This window comes from Pogona vitticeps, chromosome 1 (genome assembly GCF_051106095.1).
Source record: "Pogona vitticeps strain Pit_001003342236 chromosome 1, PviZW2.1, whole genome shotgun sequence".
NCBI classification, from domain to species: domain Eukaryota; kingdom Metazoa; phylum Chordata; class Lepidosauria; order Squamata; family Agamidae; genus Pogona; species Pogona vitticeps.
The window spans coordinates 297,403,055-297,421,859 of NC_135783.1; the positions used below are offsets into that span (position 1 = coordinate 297,403,055).

The 18,805-nt window shown below is 43.9% G+C and overlaps 1 protein-coding gene across 1 annotated transcript; it reads right to left on the minus strand.

Moving 5' to 3' along the window:
- Positions 1 to 7,585: 7,585 nt before the first annotated feature.
- On the minus strand, positions 7,586 to 13,175 carry LOC110076407 (disintegrin and metalloproteinase domain-containing protein 20-like). The gene has a single exon (XM_020788506.3). The coding sequence runs from the start codon at positions 10,460 to 10,462 to the stop codon at positions 8,303 to 8,305; it is 2,160 nt and encodes a 719-aa protein (XP_020644165.3). The 5' UTR covers positions 10,463 to 13,175; the 3' UTR covers positions 7,586 to 8,302.
- Between the last annotated feature and the right edge of the window lie 5,630 nt (positions 13,176 to 18,805).

The window sequence follows — 18,805 nt, forward strand, 5'->3', positions numbered from 1 at the left end:
TGTCAGTGATGGTGTGTGTGGCAGTGAAGAACTGGGAAGAAGGAGCAGAAACACCTTCCACCAGTAACCATAACTTAATTTTCTTGGCTTTTCGTCTCCCTTTTCTCCTTGTTTCCTTTGGCATGTGCAGCCAGGCACTGCATCCAAACACTCTCATATGTTCCTGGGAAGGTTCTTTGCCATATAACATGTAATATGGGGTCTGTTCTATGGCAGACCAAATTCGATTAATTATATAGTTAGCTGTTTGATTTGCCTTTCCCCAGTATAAATTACTTGTGTTAGCATCTGCCAACAGGGCATCTTTCATGGTTTGCAGGACTCAATTCCTGCATTCTGCCACACCATTTTGAAATGGAGAATAGGGACTTGTTTTTCTGTGATGCATCCCTATCTTTGTCAGCTACGTCTGGAACCTTCTAGATATGAACTCAGACTCTCTATCTGTCTGCAACTGGTCTACCCTTTGGTTATAACGTCTTTCCACAAAGTGCACTCATCCCTTGAAATGGTCAAATACTTCTGCCTTATTTTTCATGAGGAAGCAAAATGAGAAATGTATGTGGTCATCCACCAAGACTAAAACATATTTTGATCCTCCCATGGATGGTGCTAGAGGCCCTATTACATCTGCATGGACCAACCGGTGTTCGCCTGTTACGTTCCTTGCTTTTTTTTCTTTTTCTTTTTTGGACCTTTGATTTTGCAACTTTGCATACATTGCAATCCAGAAAATTCTTACAGGGTTTCATTTTCAAACCTTTTGCCATTTTTTGCATTTTTTTTCTACCACCCTGAAATTAGCATGACCCAATCTCCTGTGCATCAAATGAGCACACTGGTCATGTGGCGGTGTGTTTTTGACTATGACATGTGTTACTTTGTTTTGTGTTCTTCCCTTCAGTATATATAAATTATTTTCAAGTTTTGCTGTGGCACGCACCTGGTCCTTTTCTTAATTGCACATGTGCTATCAGCAAACGTAACTGTTAACCCCTCCTTGTCCAAACATGAAACATTTAGGATATTACAGTCTAAATTGGGCACATGCAAAACACCATATAGTTCCCTTTTCAAACCTGGAACGTAAATTGTTCCCTCTCCCGTTACTGACGATTTCTCTCCATTTGCTGGGCTCACATAGCTGTGTTTTGAAGCACCTAGGGAAGAAAATAGCTCTGATTTATGAGTCAAATGACAAAAACAGCTCCAGTGTCAAGAATCTAGGTGTTGACCTTGGAGTTATCAGAAGAAGCCTGTACAAGAGAAATCCTTCCTTGCTTCTTGCCTCTGCTTCTCCGGCTAGTTTCTTTTTCTCTGCAGTTCCTTTGCAAATGCTTTTCCGATCCACACTTGAAACAGCGTCTTACAGCAAGAGCCTTTCCCGTCTGTTCTCCATCGCTCCTGGAAGCAGCTCTCCTCTGCTGTGGGATGTCATTTCTCATTCTGACTTGGGACCTCTCATTCCTTTTTTCTTCTTCCTCCAACAATCTGCCGTCAGATACTCCAGGGTTAAGTCCCTCTCCGGCATGGATTCAAGGCTTGTTACTAGCACATCGTAGGCTTCTCAAAGACTGCTCAGGATCACATACACTTTGTGATTCTCTGTGAACTGCGTGCCCCTCTGCTCAAGCTCCACAAACAAATTTCACATCTGCTGTAAGTGTTCTGACATGCTTTCATCATGGTCAAGCCTTGCTCTGTATAATTTACATGTCAGAGCAACTTTGCTGCCAACAGAGTCCTGAACATAGACACAGTGCAGCACTTGCTATCCTCTAATCAAAGAACTATTGTTGTTAAAGCCTTCTCATTTTGCTTTGTGTGTTCCTCATTCAGGACAGGGGTGGGTGGGAAACAATCTTCCACAAATCCTCCCTTCTCAGCAGCATTTCAGCTTTAACTGACCGAGTCAGATAGTTCCGTTCATTTAGCTTTGTGAGAGGGAATCCTCCCATTCCTGCTGCCCCAACTGACTGCATTTTGCTGCCTTTTTATCTCCGTCTTCCATCCTTTACCCCTCCTTGGCTCTGAATGGCAGGACACTCACCTTACTGGACTTTCTCCACTTCTGGACTGGTTCCTCTAGACCTCTGGCCTCTGGCTTTGTGGTACCCTCTGGCACTCACTGGCTTCTCTGGCGCAAGGCAGACGTCTCTGGGTGAATAACCCTTTGTTGGTGTAAATTAGCAGAGGATGGTTCCAGTCCAGGCAGTCCAGTTGAATCACACAAAGACAGCTTCTTCCAACACCAAATATATTTACAATATATACAGAAGTTTTAGCAATACAAACCAGCAGCATGACATTCATCAGAAGAGATCCTACATCTTCTGCACATGTTCACACAGTTATACACATGCACATTTACATATAGCCAATCAGTAAGGACATTGCATCATCCCAGACACTACTTCATTTAATACACATACAGCATGACTCAGCATTTTGCACATCTGTCAAATATGGCTGCTGATTATTATAGGCCTCGTTCTGCCTCAGTGTGGAAATTATCCTTGACAGGACTAGATGAACCTGACAAGCATAGGTATCTGACCTGTGGTTTGTTGCACTCTGGTATTAAGGACAGTTGCAGCAGCTGCAGGAACTTTTTGTGGTTAGTCATAAACATAGAAGGCATACAGATGACAGCCCCATCACAATTACTACCTGAAAATACAATGGACACCTACTAAGAAGGGCAGATGAGCTGCATGGCAAGCGGCAGAGGCCATTACACTTCTGAGAGTGTGGGGAGAGGAGGAGCATGTCTAGGAGCTGCTCAATTCCAGCCAATGTAATATGGATATCTTTGAACTGATTGCCCAGGTCATGCAGAAGCCAAGTTTCAGCAGAAGTGCCATTGAGTGCTGCTGGTATCCTACAGCTTGAGCCAGGAAGCCTGAGACTTCTGGTGGAGGGATGTTAGTACTACAAGTTTGGTGTTGTTTTTTCAGTCACCCAGAACTGAGCTCTCTGTGCCATACCATGAACTGTGAGCTACAGCTTTCAGTCCAGGGGGGAGGGAGCAGTGGGAATGCAGCCATGAAGCCAGGGACTTGTCATGTACAGATGTTAAAACTGCAGCTGCAGTGGTGTTATAAGCATGATTGTCTCTGTGTTGTTTGTAGCCTGCCTTGGTGCAACACTCAAAGAAGAACCTAATCAGGGAATATTAGCTATGTTCTGTTGTAGTGTACACAGAGCACCCAGCCAGGTACCGCCTGCACCCAATAGTGATGATGATGAAAATTTGAATTGCTGTGGCCGAAACCACCATGTACCAAGAACACACAAGGACCCAGAAAAAGAAGTGTATTTACTGTATTGTGAAATCATATCATGAGCAGTGTTTGCTGTAGCATAGTTTCAGAGTACGGTGACCCAGGGAGGCAAGGAGTCATAGCTACCTAAATGTTTGTCAGAAGGTTTCAACTTGAGAAATAAGATTTTGCTATCCAAACTGCACTCCAGGCTTTCATAGCACTATGGTACAGTTTTGGGTACCCATTACATGTAATGACTATCCATCTTCCTATTGTCCTGCCTAGATTACCCCAAATTTAAATCACAGGGCAACTGCAACACCACTTGGTGATAGCAAGCAAAGAATGTATATAAGAGAGTGGTCCCAGCCGGAAACACTAGGTTGTGGAATACTGAAGTTGTGTGGGGCAAATTTATTTATTTTATTTATTTAACTTATTTGCTGCCCACACTGCCCAAAGGTCTCCGGGTGGCTTACAACAATTGAAATATAGTAAAAAAAGATAAAACAATTAAAATACAATTAAAATATATACTCTAAAATTCCCATCAGGACCCACAGTTGGTATTATTTCAATTAAAAGCCTTCTGGAACAGGAAGGTTTTGACCTGGCGCCAAAAGGTTGTCAGTGCTGGCGCCAGACGAATTTCAATTGGGATGGTGTTCCATAGTCTGGGGGCAGCAGCCAAAAAGGCCCTTTGTCTACAAACCATCCCTCTTACCTCCTTGAGGGACGTCTCTTTCAAAAGGGCCCCCTGGCTAGATCTTGCCGGGTAGGTTCATATGGAAGGAGACAGTCCTTCAGGTATCCAGGGCCAAGCCATTTGGGGCTTTTTATGTCAAAACAAGCACTTTGAATTGGGCCCAGGCAGCAACTGGTAGCCAATGTAATTTAAACAGAATCAGCTTGATGTGTCCCCTAGTGGCCCCACCACTCACCAGCCGCTCAGCTCGATTTTGGACCAGTTGCAGTCGCTGGACCATCTTCAAGGTAGCCCCACGTAGAGCACATTGCAGTACTCTATACGATATATTTCTAGTGCATGTGTAACTGTCATGAGACTCTGCTCGTCCAGGTAGGTCCGTAGCTGGTATAATTTCCACAGCTGAAAGAAGGGACCCTTGGCCACAGAGTCCACCTGGGCTTCCAGAGTTAGACTGGGGTCCAAAAGCACCCCCAGGCTTTGGGCCCTGTCCCTTAGGGGGAGTGTAGCCCCATTCAGGGCAGGGAAATGGCCCTCCAGCCTGTCCGATGAAGCACCCACTAACAGCACTTCCATCTTGTCTGGACTGAGTTTCTATTTATTAACCCTTATCAGTCCCTTATCAGGTCCAGACATGAGTTCAGCACAGAAACCACCTCACCTGGACTGGTAGAAAACGAGAGGTAGAGCTGAGTGTCGTCAGCATATTGCTGACTCCTCAACCCAAACCTCCCGATGACCTCGCCCAGCGGTTCCATGTAGTTGTTCAACAGCATGGGGGACGGTATTGAGCCCTGAGGAACCCCATGACATAAATGCCATGGGGCAGAGCAACTGTCCCCCAGCACCACCCTCTGGACACAGTCAGCTAGGAAGGAGCGGAACCACTGTAAAGCGGTGCCCCCAACTCCCAACCCAGCCAGCCTGTCCAGAAGGACACCATGGTCGATGGTGTCGAAAGCCGCTGAGAGGTCCAGGAGTATCGACAGGATCACACTCCCCCTGTCTCTCTCCTGGCAAAGGTCATCGTACAGGGTGACCAAGGCAGTCTCCGTACCAAAACTTGGCCTGAAGCCCAACTGAAATGGATCCAAAAAATCTATTTCATCCAGCAGCGCCTGGAGTTGTCCGGCCACAACCCGCTCCAACATTTTGCCCAAATAAGGGAGGTTCGCTACTGGTCAGTAGTTAACCACCAGCCTTGGGTCCAGGTTAGGCTTTTTAAGGAGTGGCCGAATTACCACCTTTTTCAAGGTGGTAGGGACCACTCCCTCTCTCAAAGAGGTGTCCACTCCTGGACCCAGATGCAACCCCTCTGGCTGATCTTCCAATTAGCCAGGATGGGCAAGGGTCGAGCGGAGTGGTGGTGGAACGGACAGCTCCAAGCACCCTGTCCACATCCTCAGGTCTCAACAATTGAAACTCATCCATTAATACTTGACCTAAGCACAGATCATTGGACACATCCTCTGATTCTACAGTAATGGTGGAGTCCAACCCACTGTGAATCTGAGTGATTTTCCCCTCAAAATGAATGGCAAACTCATCACAGCGAGCTGATGAGCAGTCCGGGACCTCTACCGGATTTTCTGGTTGAAGAAGACCCCAGACCACCAAAACAGCTCTGCTGTACGACATTCTGAGGAAGCAATACAACTGGAGAAATAATGTACTGATGTCTCACCAGATGTACTGCCATGAAATAGGCCCGATAATGGGCTCTAAGTCATGTTCGATTGGACTCCCAGTGGGATTTCCTCCATCTGCGCTCAAGCCATCTCCCCTCTCACTTTAGTGCCCGCAGTTCAGATTATACCAAGGAGCTGTCTGGGCTCTGCGTGCAGGGAGAGGGCACTTAGGCACAATCGTGTCAACCGCATTGGTCGTCTCCCTATTCCATAGGGTGACCTGAGCTTTGACAGGAGCGCCGACCATATCAGACAGATAATCCCCCAGAGCATTCAGGAAACCATCCAGATCCATTAGTCTCAGAGGGCCGTTCATCTTAATAGATCCCCCACCCTTGCAGAGGAGAGAAGAAGCTAGTAGATTAAACTTGACCACGAAGTAGTCTGACCATGATAATGGGGTCAAAACCAGCCCCTCCACATCCAAATCACCATCTTCCAGTCCCGTTGAGTCCCGTTGAGAAATGGTCCAAGGTATGAGACAGCCCCATGGTTGTCATGGCGACACTGGTGCTGGACCAAGTACCCAGGTGGGCACAGCTGAGAGAGGGGGACACCACCCTTCTCTCCCACCCAGGTCTCAGTAATGCATGCCAGGTCAGCACCCTCATCCAGAATTACATCATAGATGAGGACAGTCTTATTTTGTACTGACCTGGCGTTCATCAACAGCACCATGTGGCTCAAGGGTTTGCTGATATAGTCACCTCATGCCATCTGGTTGGCGGTCGGACTAGAAGAGGGGATAGATCTAAGATATCTAACCTCTCTTCTCCTACGTGGGCATGTTCTACCCCCACTGCCATTCCTTCCCCTACCCAGCACCACCTCTATGGCTGCCCCCTCCAACACCCTCCCCCCTTTCTGTTCCCTCAGACCCACTGTGGGTCTCTATGTACTACGTAATCTGATGGCAACTGATAATCACAATAAAAACCCCTTCTACAGCCCCTTCTCCCCCACCCCTGCCAGGTGGCTGATGTTGAGGAGGAGGTGGGGCAGCCAGAAGCAGCAAGGGCCCAGTCCTGCAAAGCCAACTGAAATGAAGGGAAAATGACAGAAAATGGATTTTTTTTATACCTCAGTTTGAACAGGGAACTTACATGGTGTTTGATAAGCAATAAACTGCTGAAAGGGAAGGTGAAGAAGTGCACTGAATGAAGGATTCAACTGTTGTAGTGGCTGCAAAATACCAGTGTAAATACATCCAGTACAGCAGACTGGTCTATTGCTCTACTGCTAATTTGAGTGGCATATTGAAGCTGCGGGTTTCAATGGGAGATGAAAGGAATAGAAGAGAAAGAAGTGGAAAACAGCAGAAGGCAGATGTGCTAAGGTGTTCCCAGCTGATTCTCAGCAGAGAACACTACCATTTGCTGGGGAGTAGCAGGAAGGGAGGAAAGACAGCAAGTCATGAACCAGGTGCCATCAGCTCCCAGGCAGCACCTGATGTCCAATGCCCTCCTTGGCACACATGCGCATGGAGAACCTAACACTCTTCTCTGGATGTTGTCTGGGGAACGGAAATGGATGCAAACATGGGAAATAATAATAATGAGGACCCAGCAATAACATGATAGGGTGTTTCTAACATTGATTTCATTTATATAATGTTTCAAACATACTTTGAACTCACCCATTTCATAAGTGGAGCAATTCCCATGGTATTTGACCAAGTGGTCACACAGAATTAGATATCTGGTGTAGTTCTTCAGAAGGCACACTTTATAGAGCAGTGGGTCCCCAGATGTTCTTGGACTACGAGTCCCAGAATCCAGGCCAACACAGCTAGGAATTAGAGTCAAAGAAAGGAAGAAAGAAAGAAAGAAAGAAAGAAAGAAAGAAAGAAAGAAAGAAAGAAAGAAAGAAAGAAAGAAAGAAAGAAAGAAAGAAAGAAAGGAGGGAGGGAGGGAGGGAGGGAGGGAGGGGGGAAAAGGGGAGGAGGAGAATGGTACATCCCTCTCTGGGAGTTTGAATCCCCACTGTGCCTCCTGGGAGATGAGCCAACTGAAAGTGTATGTGACTAGTGGGATTACCTGCCCTGCCATATGTGCAGCCTTGGGCAGGCTGCATGATCTCAGAGCATTACCAGCAGAAATGACTGGCTAAGCACTTCTGAGTACTTTATACCTAGAAATCTTGGGATGGTTGCCACAAGACAAAATTGGCTTGATGGCCCATCATTATTATTGAGAGTAAGCACCTGCAGAACGAACACAAAGGATTTTTTTCCTTATGTATTGTCCCCATAAACAAGTGCACTTATTCAGAAGGAATTACTCTGGCTATTAAGATCTGCACTGATTGATGTGGGAGTAATTTTACAATGAGACCAGACTGTAGACTTAAAATTATAACCTATTTGTAATTGGGTTCTGAAACTCTTTTCTAGTTGTCAGGTATGTACTGCATTCCTGTAGATTGTAGATGTCCTTAATACTTTATTTTGGTTTTAATTTTATCTATATATTTCACAATGAACATTCTTTAAATTAGTGTAACAAGATTTTTCTATGAGACACATCCCATCAGAAAAAGGTTTTTAAAATGATTAATGGAAGCTTGCAGAATCAAATGTATTTTTTAAATAATTACCCATACACACAATTCATTTACCTTTTGAGATAGTGCAAAAGTGGGCTTCATTCCAACACAGATTGTGTTGGATAGATATCTGAACTCATTCTTCTCAAATGATATCTCAATACGTTCCTGTGATATATACACAGACCAACAGTAGACATAAGGACAAACAATGTTCCTACAATAGTTCCTGCAATGATACCACTCTTATCTTGCAGAGCTGGTCCACTGTCAATGCTGCCACCATAACCTTTCCCTAGACAATCAGGAGGAGCCCAGCCATAATCACAATGACAATGTTTGGCACTGTTGCATATTCCATGATTGTGGCACTTTTTAACATCACAGTCATAATTCAAGATGGATATATTCTTGCATTGCCCACCAAGACATAACATGCCAATGCCACAATGGGTGCCATCTTTCACTGCTCCAATATCAGCTGTTTCCATTCCAAGGTGGTAGTCTGTACCCCAACAACGACTTCTGCCAAGGAATGTTTGAATTATGGTACTGTCTTCCTCTAGGGAAGGCAATTTCTTGACATTATCACACTGAATGCGTCCACACAGAATATTCTCAGCCTTACATCTGCTATAAACCCCATTTATAAGTCCACAATTGCCAAAGCGGTCACCCCGAGCATTCAGTACTCTAAAGCAATTCTCTGTAGCAACCGTTGCTTTCTTGCCAAAGATCACTTTGCACTGTTCATTGTGAGTTGTACAATCCCCATGATAACAATGTGCGCCATCTTTGCATGGGGCACCATCCTGTACGTAAAAATCATCAGGGCACCATTCTGAAGTCCCATTGCAGTACTCAGGAAGATCACAGACACTTGTCTTCTCTCTGCAGACAGTTCCAGCAGGAAGATACTGACATTTGGCACAGCACATCCCTATATTACAAGTAGAACCTGAGCGCAATTTACAATCAGATTGGCAACATGAATCCAACTCACATTGAGCTTTGGAACCACAATCACATTGCTCTCCCTTTTCCACTATTTTATTGCCACAGTATTCAAGTTTAAATGTAGTGTCAGGATGTGCAGCTTTTAACAAGCAATGGGAATTCCTTAGTTTGAAATAAGAATTATAGCTGCAATTGCTAAACTTGTCAACATTTTCAGGGACTGCAGACATAATGCAGGATTTTTGCCCACAGCTACAGTATTTTCCATCATGGTTCATGCCAAGATTGTGTCCTAGTTCATGTGCAAATAGAACAGAAAAAAAGGGCACACTGAAACCCACATAAGCTTCAACAGCAGATGCCCAGTAGTAGCTACAAATGGTTCCTGTGAATGCTAATCCAGCTGAATGTCCATAAAGTTTATGTACAAATAGATGAGCAGCATCATTTGGTAGATGTTTATTTAGTGTGTTTGTTCTCCAACTGTTGAAATTATTTAGCAGCACATTTATCTCATCAGCAATCACTATGAGGTTACTTTCTGTCCATATCTCCAGTCCAGCTACAGACAAAACAACACCAAGAGGTTCATAGAATGTATTTGCATTATGGACAATCTCTAGAATATGTATACCAGTTAAAGTTTCATTTCTGCCAAACTTTTTAAAACGTTTGTGTTCAACCACAATTGCTATATCTGCATACCTGGTGTGTGTCCACCAGTCTTCTTTAGAACCTCTGGATTCTAACATCTCTCTGTTTGGGATCATGGCTCCTTGATGACTTTGCTCTTCCTCTGTTAGTGCACATCTCATGGGGACAGCATCCTCTTTTTCTTCCAACCGATACACCACATGTTGGAAGGTAATAGATGATGGGACAGGCTCAATTTCATAGGTTTCATTTCCTAATTGCAGCAGACCACTGAGTCCCTCTGAGCAAGTGCTGAGGGTGACCAGCGAGTGAGGGTTGTCTTGTACAAAACCACTGTAGAAACAGTCATTCCTGATGAATGGATAATCTACGTGGAGCTCCCCATTCTTAGTATACGTGAAGAAAGGGAAATGTTTAGAGACAAAGTCTCTCTTCTGCCTGAGGTGCACAATATGACCCACCCCTTTAATCTGCAACAGGTAACTGATACGTTGAGGGTCTTCTTGTCCATATCTTGTTGTTAGTTTTTGGGGGATGGTCACTTCATAAGAGCCGTATCTAAAACCTAGCGGCAATTTCTGACCGGCAGTTTCAATGAGTATACTCCACAATATCAGCAATTCTAGCTGTGCAAAATTCCCAGCCATTTTCTCTGTCAGGGAGAAGAATCCTCCAGGTCACTCTGCTTTGGCTTTGAGCTCTATACAGGCCGGAAACAAAATGGGGGAAGGGTCAGGAGATGCCATATTAGAATGGGAAAAGTTCTGTCTGTATCAACTGTCAGTTGGGTTTCCTTTGGAATGGGGGCGGGGCTTGTGAGTCAGGGATGGAACAGAAAGGAGGGGAAATGGCGAAGGAAGGGCAGGGAAGGAAAAAGCGAGTCAGGGTGGGCAGGTAGGCAGAAAAAAAACTTCACGCCTTTACAAGAAGAAGATATAGGCTTGCTGGAAGCTTGAAAAACAGAATGTAGGAGCAAAAATCTCTGCCATGGAATGGTTGCTATTAACATACTGGGAATGTAGATGATGTTTTCATGGAACCTCTGGGGGGAGCAGAATGTGGAATATGCACAGGAGTAGCCTCCACTTACCCTGTTTCCTTGAAAATAAGACCTGACCTGAAAATAAGCCCTAGTAGGATTACTCAGGATGCTCGTAATATAAGCCGTACCTCAAATATAAGCCCCAGCTAAGTGAAACCCCGCCATCCACCATCGTGCCGCATTGTGCAGCAAACTTTTGGAGCAAAAATTAATATAAGACCCTGTCTTATTTTCAGGGAAACACAGTAGAAGACATAGCAATACTGAATTATCTGTGGAAATGATAGTGAGTGCAATCTGGTATGGATCACTGATTCTCAAGCTTTGGATTTCTACATGGTTTGGACTTCCCCTCCCAGAATTCTTGCCCACTGGGTAAACTGGATGGGGCCTCTAGGAGCTGAACTCCTAAATATCTGTAAACCCAAATATTAATAAGCACTGGTATATCCAGTGAGGGGTGACCATATTGTGTGGATTAGTTCTTTTAAATATTTATTTATTAAACACTTTCTTTCTAAAGACTTTCCAAACTAAGTCAATAATAATAAATGAGCACTATTTTCTAATGAAAAGTCAGGATTCAAATGTAATTCATAATCACCAGTCACTACGTCCTTCGGATTACATTTATTTGTGGGAAATATATTGGCAGGAAGTACCTGAGAGATGAGAGCCAACGAAGAAGGAAAGAATTTATCTTTAACACTAGGTTGGTTGGGTAGATATTGATATGAAAGAGGAAATTATGAGGCATTTGAGAAAAAGAAACGGTCGCTTTTTATTATCTCTTCTATCACATGACTTATTTATTGAATTATTGTTAAGTCATTTTCCTATTACTTATTTACATTAGAAGTCTTTATCTCTCAAATGAATCTTGGTAGGGTTTGGAGAGTTCCCAGTCCGAGCATACAGTATTTTACGATTCTTCCATATGAGGTGGACTTTAGGCATTGAAGCTGGCTTGATAGTTCAGTGAGCTGGAGTACTGGAGTCTAGAGTTCAATGTCACACTCTGCCTCCCAAGAGAAGTAACAGCCTGTGTAGCCTTGGACAAACTGTAGAAACCTGAGTGCCACCAAAAGAAGGGACTAGAAAACTACATCTATGTATTTGGGTTTTGTTTTATTTATATGCATGTTTCTCCCCATAGGGGACTCAAGACAGCTCAAGCTCAAGATGTAATCACAAAGGCCTATGGTTTTCATTTTAACCACTTCTGGAGGGATCTGGTGGGATCTATTTCCTGGCAATCCAGCCAAACACTGATTCACGCCCATGCTGGACCTTTTGGTTCAGCAGTAGGGCTGCTGCTTTCGGGGACCAGAGGCTGGAGAACTTCCTCAATGGACAGAATGGTCACCTTAAGAGAGATCACTCTTGGTAAAGTGATCCTTTTTGGTGGGATCAGATGTGCACCCTTCCTATTATTTGATCACCCCCTGCGTTTAAAAAACGACCACACTAGGCATAATTGAAAACACAATAAGATATAAGATTAAAAACAATTTAATATATAACAAAAACCACCATTTAAAAACTTTTAAAAACATTTTAAATATCCTGAAATTCAATAAATACAGCATTCTTGAAATCCCTACTTATCACTTAAAAGCTTGCCTGAAAAGGAAGGTCTTTGCTTGACAATAGAAAGATGAAAGGGAGGGAGACAACCTTGTGAGAAGCCAGGTTGTCTTCCTCCCTTTTATCTTTATAAATTGGAATCTATTTGACTGCACATAATTTTTATTATTTAAGGCCCTGAAGTTGGTTTCAAGTATGCCCAAGGAACTTTGCGAGTGTCTCTAATGAAGTCTAACTCTACCTAGAAATATGAATTAGAAATTACAGTGAATTCTCTATGAGCAAATGTATGTGATAAATGGCAATGGAAATTCAGTCAAAATAGGATCACTGAGAAACAAGGAAAAGCATGAATATAGGGGGGAAAGACGTACAAACAACCCCTCCCCTCTCTTATTCTGGAAAGACTATACATTTGGTTGTGTGAGCTTGGTTTAAAAGGACCATTCCTATATTTGAGAATAACCATTATTTTTGTTGCTTTTCATGTTCTTTGGAAGTGTATATACATCCATTATTTCTCTTAGTATGTTTAGTAATATTTTTTTCTGTACTAAAATCATTTTTACTATGTTTTTCTGGAACTCTCTGGCTTTCTCCATAATCCAGCACATGTTAGCAATTTGGTCTCTAGTTCCTCTGCCCCTTCGAAATCCGGCTTGTACTTCTGGGAGTTCTCGGTCCACATACTGCTGAAGCCTACCTTGGAAGATTTTGAACATAACCTTGTTAGCGTGTGAAATGAGTGCAATTGTATGGTAGTTGGAGCATTCTTTGGCACTGACCTTCTTTGGGATTGGGATGTAGACTGATCTTTTCCAATCCTATGGCCACTGCTGAGTTTTCCAAACTTGCTGGCATATTCAGTGTAGCACCTTAACAGTGTCATCTTTTAAGACTTTAAATAGTTCAACTGGAATGCCATCACCTCCACTGGCCTTGTTGTTAGCCATGCTTTCTAAGGCCCACGTGACTTCATTCTCCAGGATGTCTGGCTCAAGGTCAGCAACCACACTATCTGGGTTGTCCGGGACATCCAGATCTTTCTGGTATAATTCCTCTGTGAGGAGTGAAAGAATCCTGTCTCTGCAGCTCCACTCATCAGAGGGACCGGTCATCCTAATTAGTGCATATGCACCAGCACTGTCACCCACAACAGAAGTGAAAGACAGATTCTATGACGATCTGGCAGCTAATATCAAAAAAAGTCCCTGAGAGAGAGCCACTGTTCATTCTCGGAGACTTTAACGCTAGAGTTGGTGCTGATCACAATTCCTGGCCCATTTGTCTAAGCTGTTTTGGCATTGGGAAGATGAACAAAAATGGCCAATGCTTGCTGGAGTTTTGCTGTTATTATGATCTTTGTGTCAGCAACACATTCTTTAATACAAAGCTTCAACACAGAGTTTCCTGGAGACATCCAAGATCCAAGCATTGGCACCAGCTCGATTTGATCCTCACTAGATGCTCCAACCTTCCTAGTATTACGATCACGCACAGTTGCCAGAGTGCTGATTGCGATATTGATCACTCCCTGGTGTGTAGCAGAGTAAAATTGTGAGCAAAGAGATTGTATCACACAAAAAAGGAAGGAAGACCACATATTGACATCAGCAAGACTCATGATCAAAGAAAAGTGGAAGAATTTGCCCAAGTGGTTGAGGAAATCCTTCCAGGCCCAGCTGATGCAAATGCACCTGAACGGTGGGAACATTTCAAGAACGCTGTGTATAACACCGCCTTGTCCACATTTGGCAAGAAGACCAAAAAGACGGCTGACTGGTTCAAAGCCCATTCGGAGGAGCTTATGCCAGCCATCGAGGATAAGAGTAGAGCTCTAGCAGCATACAAAGCCTAGTAAGTACAACTTGCAAGCTCTTCGAGCTGCTCATAGTTAAGTCCAACAGGATGCCAGGAGATGTTCCAACGATTATTGGCTTCAGCTCTGCTCTCAGCTACACATAGCAGCGGACACAGGTAACATCAAAGGAATGTATGACAGTATCAAGCAGGCTTTAGGTCCAATATAGAAGAAATCTGCTCCCTTGAAGTCTGCTACAGGTGTGGTCATCCAGGACCGAGCACAGCAGATGGACCATTGGGTACAGCATTACTCTGACCTATATTCCAGAAAGAATGTAGTAACCAAAGAAGCATTAAATAACATTAAGTGCCTGCCTGTCTTGGAAGAGTTGGACAGTGAACCAACCTTAGCAGAAATAAATGCGGCCTTGGATTCCCTCGCCTCCGGCGAGGCACCTGGAAAGGATAACATCTCTGTTGAATTGCTGAAGTGCTGTAAAGAGATCATCACCACTGAACTGTATGAAGTCTTTTGTCTTTGCTGGAGCAAAGGTGGAGTACCACAGGACATGAAGGATGCAAACATTGTCACATTGTATAATAACAAAGGAGACAGGGGGGACTGCAATAACGACCGTGGCATCTCTCTTCTCAGCGTTGTAGGGAAGCTGCTTGCCTGTGTTGTGCTGAAGAAGTTCCAGGTGCTTGCAGACAGAGTCTATCCAGAATCACAGTGTGGATTTCGAACTAATAGATCCACCACTGACATGGCATTCTCCCTCCGACAGTTGCAGGAGAAATGTAGGGAACAACAACAGCCACTCTTTGTAGCCTTCGTAGATCTGACAAAGGCCTTTGATTTGGTTAGCAGAGACGGCCTTTTAAAAATCCTTCCCAAGATTGGATGTCCACCTCGACTCCTTAACATTGTCAGGTCCTTTCACGAGGGAATGAAGCACACTGTAGATTTTTGATGGCTCAACATCAGATCCCTTTGACATCCGAAGTGGAGTGAAATAGGGCTGTGTCCTCGCACCAACCCTTTTTGGGAACCTTTTTTGCTGTCATGATGAAGCACACTTTTGGAACTGCAACAGAAAGTGTCTATCTCCAGACTAGATCAGATGGAAAGCTCTTTAATGTCTCTAGATTGAGAGCGAAGACCAAAGTCCAACTGAAATGCATGCGGGACTTCCTGTTCGCTGATGATGCAGCCATTGTTGCCCACTCTGCTGAAGACCTCCAACAATTCATGAATCGTTTTAGCAATGCCTGCCAAGACTTTGGACTAACAATCAGCCTGAAGAAAACACTAGTCATGTGCCAGGGCGGGTACTCACCTCCCTCTATTATCATCTACACGCAAGAATTGGAGGTTGTTCATGACTTTGTGTACCTTGGCTCAACGATCTCTGACACTCTCTCCCTAGATGTCAAGCTGGATAAACACATTGGCAAAGCAGCTACCATGTTTTCAAGACTCACAAAGAGAGTATGGCTGAATAAGAAGCTGATGACATATACCAAGATCCAGGTCTATAGAGCCTGTGTCCTGAACACACTCCTGTACTGCAGTGAGTCCTGGACCCTTTGTGCACGGCAAGAGAGGAAGCTGAACACCTTCCATATGCATTGTCTCCAATGCATTTTTGGTATCACCTGGCAGGACAAAGTTCCAAATAGAGTAGTCCTAGATCGAGCTGGAATTTTTAGCATGTATACAATTTAGCATGGCTTGGGCATGTTGTGAGAACCGCTGATGGTCGGATTCCAAAAGAACTCCAGTAGGAAGAATTAGTGCAGGGAAATTGCCCCAGAGGGAGACCACAGCTGCCATACAAGGATAACTGCAAGCGGGATCTGAAGGTCTTAGGAATGGACCTCAACAGATGGGAAACCCTCACATCTAAGTGTTTAGCCTGGAGGCAGGCAGTGCATCACGGCCTCTCCCAATTTGAAGAGACCTTTTTCCAGCAGGCCGAGGCAAAGAGACCGTCATGAAAGCAGCAAAATCAGGGAACTGGACAGGGAACAGATTGTATTTGTCTTCCGTGTGGAAGGAATTGTCACTCTCGAATTGGCCTCGGAGAGCCACTTTGCTTTCTTGCGTTTCCTTTTCTTTGGGATGGTTTTTGTTGCTGTCTCCTCTACAATGTTACGCGCCTCCATCCATAGTTCTCTGTCCACCAAATCTAGTTCCTTAAATCTGTTCTTCATCTCCACTGTTTATTCATAAGGGGTTTGGTTTAGATTATACCTGAGTAGCCCAGTGTTTTTCCTATTTCTTCAGTTTAGGCTTTAATTTTTCTATAAGAAGCTGATGATCAGAAACACAATCAGCTCCAGGTCTTGTTTTTGCTGACTGTATATAGCTTCTCCATCTTTGGCTGCAGAGAACATAATCAATCTGATTTCGGTATTGCCCATTTGGTGATGTCCATGTGTAGAGTCACCTCTTGTGTTGCTTGAAAAGAGTGTTTGTGATGACCAGCTTGTTCTCTTGACAAAACTCTATTAGCCTTGCCCTGCTTTGTTTTGAACTCCAAGTACAAACTTTCCTGTTGTTCCTTTCATCTCTTGGCTCCCTACTTTAGCATTCCAATCCCCTATAATGAGAACATCTTTTTTTGGTGACCGTTCTAGAAGGTGATGTAAATCTTCATAGAATTGGTCAATTTCAGCCTCTTCAGCATTGTATGGAAGTGAGAGCTGGACCATAAAGAAGGCTGACCACCGAAGAATTGATGCTTTTGAATTGTGGTGCTGGAGGAGGCTCTTGAGAGTCCCCTGGACTGCAAGGAGAACAAACCTATCCATTCTAAAGGAAATCAACCCTGAGTGCTCACTGGAAGGACAGATCCTGAAGCTCAGGTTCCAATACTTTGGCCATCTCATGACAAGAGAAGACTCCCTGGAAAAGACCCTGATGTTGGGAAAGTGTGAGGGCAAGAGGCGAAGGGGACGACAGAGGACGAGATGGTTGGACATTGTCACTGAAGCTACTGTACCAACATGAATTTGACCCAGCTCCAGGAGGCAGTGGAAGACAGGAGGGCCTCGTGTGCTCTGGTCCATGGGGTCACAAAGAGTCAGACATGACTTAACAACTAAACAACATGTTTAGTAAAGACACTTTAAGATGTCTCATAAATGTCTCCTATAATCCCATTAATTTTACTGCATTTTGAAGCTGCAGAGAATGGATGGGCAGCTTTTTTGGATCTAAGAGCCAATTTCACCCTTTTGGACTTAATTGCAGGCTGCATCTTTCATCATCCTATGGCAAAAAGCATAGTACACTAACAAAATCCCCACTGAAAGCAAGCATCATATAACAGTGGTTCTTAACCTTTGTTACTCGGATGCTTTTGAACTGCAACTCCCAGAAACCCCAGTCAGGACAGCTGGTGGTGAAGGCTTCTGGGAGTTGCAGTCCAAAACTCCTGAGTAACTCAAGGTTAAGAACCAGTGTCGCATAATATCAAAGCTGCTTGCTTTAAATGGGACATCCTCAATATGGAGCTTGCTTTAAACGATGCTTTCTTGTTTTATTGCAGAATTTTGGTGGCAAACTGTAGGTGAATGTGCCACACTGTTTATATCTTCTCTCTATGTCTTGCTTTCTTCAGTCATTCACAGAATATCAGAAAGGCAGGAAGAGGCTCATTTGTAGCAAAATAACTGCACAAATTACATTTACATTAATTACAAATTAAATGTAATTTAATTTAAAGTAAATTTAAATTACTGTACATTTTGTCTCATTATCTCAGACTCTACAAAATGTTTTGTTTTTTTTAAAAGAAGGAGAGGAGGAGGAAGAAAAGGAGGAAGAGAAGAAGAAAAAAGAAGAAGCTGGAATCCATCTAGCTTAGTGAGGCCCTGATCACATGAAGGAAATGTTATGCAGTTATTCACCAGTTATGCCAGTTTTTTTTTCCTGGTCACATGACACAGAGTCAAGACAGACATTTTCCTGGCTAGGGGTGTAACTGTGGAACATGTCCCCATCAGCAGGAGGGTTGTGTTATTTTGTACCTTCGTTGTACTGGTGTATTCCTTACTGGGATTGCATGTGTGTTCAACCTGCCCCACTTCATTTCAGAATCGAAGCCAGGAAGGTCGCTGCTATTACTGCTGCACGCACACACACACACACACACACATATATATATTAAATTGTGCCCAATCAATACGTTGGTAAAAGTATGTCACCGGGGGGGGGGGGGGCGTCGCTGTTACATTACTGGTAATATTTTTTTTTCCTGTGGGAAGGTACACTGAAATGTTGGTATGCCAATATCACAGGGGGTGGGGGTGATTGCCAGTGCAATGTATTTCTGCAGGAGCAGCCAATGCAACAGAAGACCACTTTCCCTTTGGAACCTCTTCCTGATTAATATTTTCTCTAACTTCTATCCTTCCCGTATGCAAGTCCACCCCCCCCACACACACACATGGAGTTTCATTGCAACAAGAATTAAAGGGGCTGGAAACTGTAGCTGTGGGTGCACAGGGGAGGGGGAAGCTGTGCATAGCGGGAGATATTAAACCAGTA